The sequence below is a fragment of the Aedes aegypti genome, chromosome 1 (assembly GCF_002204515.2).
Source record: "Aedes aegypti strain LVP_AGWG chromosome 1, AaegL5.0 Primary Assembly, whole genome shotgun sequence".
Classification (NCBI taxonomy): domain Eukaryota; kingdom Metazoa; phylum Arthropoda; class Insecta; order Diptera; family Culicidae; genus Aedes; species Aedes aegypti.
The window spans coordinates 304,805,673-304,807,856 of record NC_035107.1 but is presented as its reverse complement, the minus strand read 5'-3'; the positions used below and the strand labels follow the sequence as shown (position 1 = coordinate 304,807,856).

The window sequence follows — 2,184 nt, the reverse complement described above, 5'->3', positions numbered from 1 at the left end:
AGATCGAGTAAGCGAAAGATTACTGTATGTATCGCAATCATATCGCTTTACAGGTAGTCCAAACGATTTGGGAATAATCAACAGCCGAACATCTGTTCGCATCTGTGCTTATAATTACAAATTCCTTCGAAGAGAACGAGAGAATATCGACTTGCTCTCCAAAAGGGAGAGCATTATTAGTTTCAATCATCACAGCACCCGCCAGTCAATTACTAGCTTAAGGCAAGCGCGCTCAAGCACCAACCATTCAGTTCACAGTCAACACTTGAAGCGTACGGAAGTAGAATCGGCCAAGTTCGTGAACGCACGCGCGCCACTAATCGAAGTACATAAAGTCGGTCAGTTCACCGAAAACCGAAGCCATCACGTTGAAAGACGACCAGCGGACCGCGTTGGACTCCTTCGTAGACAGTCTGAAACCGGTAGTGAACGAGATGCACGTCCATCCGAGTTCGCCGAATTCATCCCAATCGGAGGACGACGCCGCGACCAAGATCCAGGCCGGATTCCGCGGCTATCGGGTGCGGAAGCAGATGCGCCAGGGTCGCTCAGGATCCTCTCAGGGTTCGTCGACGGGAGTTGGATCATCTTCCGGGGGATCGCAGACTCAGCGATCGCCACGGGTATCCAAGAAGGGCACGCTGGAAGACAAGTCGGCAGCCAAGATCCAAGCAGGCGTCCGGGGATTCCTGGTGCGTAAACGGCAGAAGGTTGCCGCCGACGCCGCCACCAAAATCCAAGCCAGCTTTCGTGGGTTCAAGACCCGAAAAGATCTGAAGTCAACGACCAAGAAGGACAAGTGAGGGCGTTGTCGTCCTGCCTGCCGGAATCCGTGTGGGTTTGCGCGAAGCCTGTGTGTAAATTTTAGACCTTAACGTCGCCAAGAGTTTTATATAGAGTTTTTCTGTAGACTTAGTCGTGTGCGAGATACAAGTAGTGAGGCCAAATTATCTGTAGTGCGCGATTTCATTGGGGAAGCTGGACACGCGCGGCGGCAGACAGCACCATTTTTGGTCGAAGCAGGCTGAAATGCCGTTCTGCCGAAAACAGACGAGAATCATCGCGTGTGGGGATCCAGTCGCTGTCAGTGCCTACTGCGAGCAGCAGGGAAAAAAAGGTGCGCAGTGTTTTGGTCGTCGCCTGCTATGATGCAAGTGAAAGTAACCCGATCGCTTTGGAAACGATAGCCAGCCAGAAGAAAAGAGAAGATATTTTTATGTTATGTTTAAGAAACGCAGTGCTTCCACTTGTATGTGATCTGGAAGGGGGGAGGGGGTGGCTCCTCACGCTAACCAGTGCCTTTAAAGTAGCGCGCTCCCATATCGGGGGCAAATTTTCCGATTGAAATCATTTCGACCAACCAATATGGACCGCATCCGATTAGTGCCGCATGAAAAACGTGTTTTTAATTTGTTTTCTAATGTGTGTCTATCTCGAAATTGCCAGTGTACATTTCATTATGTCTGCTCCATTTGAATGTTAGACAAACAAACGCCCAACTTCTAGTCTATAATTAGTATTGCCCTCTTCAATGTCTCGGCCGGTGGAAAGATGCGTGAAGGGCGTAAGAAGCATATGCTACGGTAGCTACACGGGAAAAAATTCTGTGGTAAAAATAACTATTTTAGCTGACTACGCCCATTCTTAAAACTACCATGAAAATTCAGACCAATTTACTATGTTTACGGTACACCCCACCGCATTACTGGTACATTTGACAGAAATAATTTACAACAATCTGATTCCAACTACAGACATGGTAAAATCAAGCGCATTTCTGGTCTGCTGAAAATTTCCGGTGCGAGCGCTTAAGTTAACCCCCTAAAATGGTAGTTTTTACCGCACAATTTTTTTGCGTGTACGGTAACCGTCGTCGCTTGCTGTTTCCAGTTTGGATTATTACCTAAATGGTTTGTTTGTATACAACTGAAGCCAAGAAATGTAAATGGCGTGTTTGTGTGAATAAAGATGACGCGCCCATTTTTCAGTTTTTTTTTTCTCGAATTCTCGTGTGTAATGCAAATTTCATAAATTTGATTACTTTCCCCCATTCGGATAAATGTAGTTTAGAAGACTTTAAGTCACAACTTGCAAAGTTGTAGATACGGGGTTTATTTTTTATTATGTGTATTAAAATTAACCGCTAGGATAATAGAGTAGAAAGTGATGTCTAATAACTGAATT

At 46.0% G+C, this 2,184-nt stretch overlaps 1 protein-coding gene across 1 annotated transcript; it reads left to right on the top strand.

The window, feature by feature from the left end:
• Positions 1 to 211: 211 nt before the first annotated feature.
• Positions 212 to 1,644, top strand: LOC5576118 (uncharacterized protein KIAA1683 homolog). Its single transcript, XM_021838402.1, has one exon. It carries the CDS (start codon positions 435 to 437, stop codon positions 801 to 803), a length of 369 nt encoding a protein of 122 aa, XP_021694094.1. The 5' UTR covers positions 212 to 434; the 3' UTR covers positions 804 to 1,644.
• Positions 1,645 to 2,184: the final 540 nt, after the last annotated feature.

What these genes read in the sequence shown, in the direction of transcription:
- LOC5576118 (XM_021838402.1), top strand. Translation starts at nt 435, where the DNA reads ATGCACGTCCATCCGAGTTCGCCGAATTCATCCCAATCGGAGGACGAC.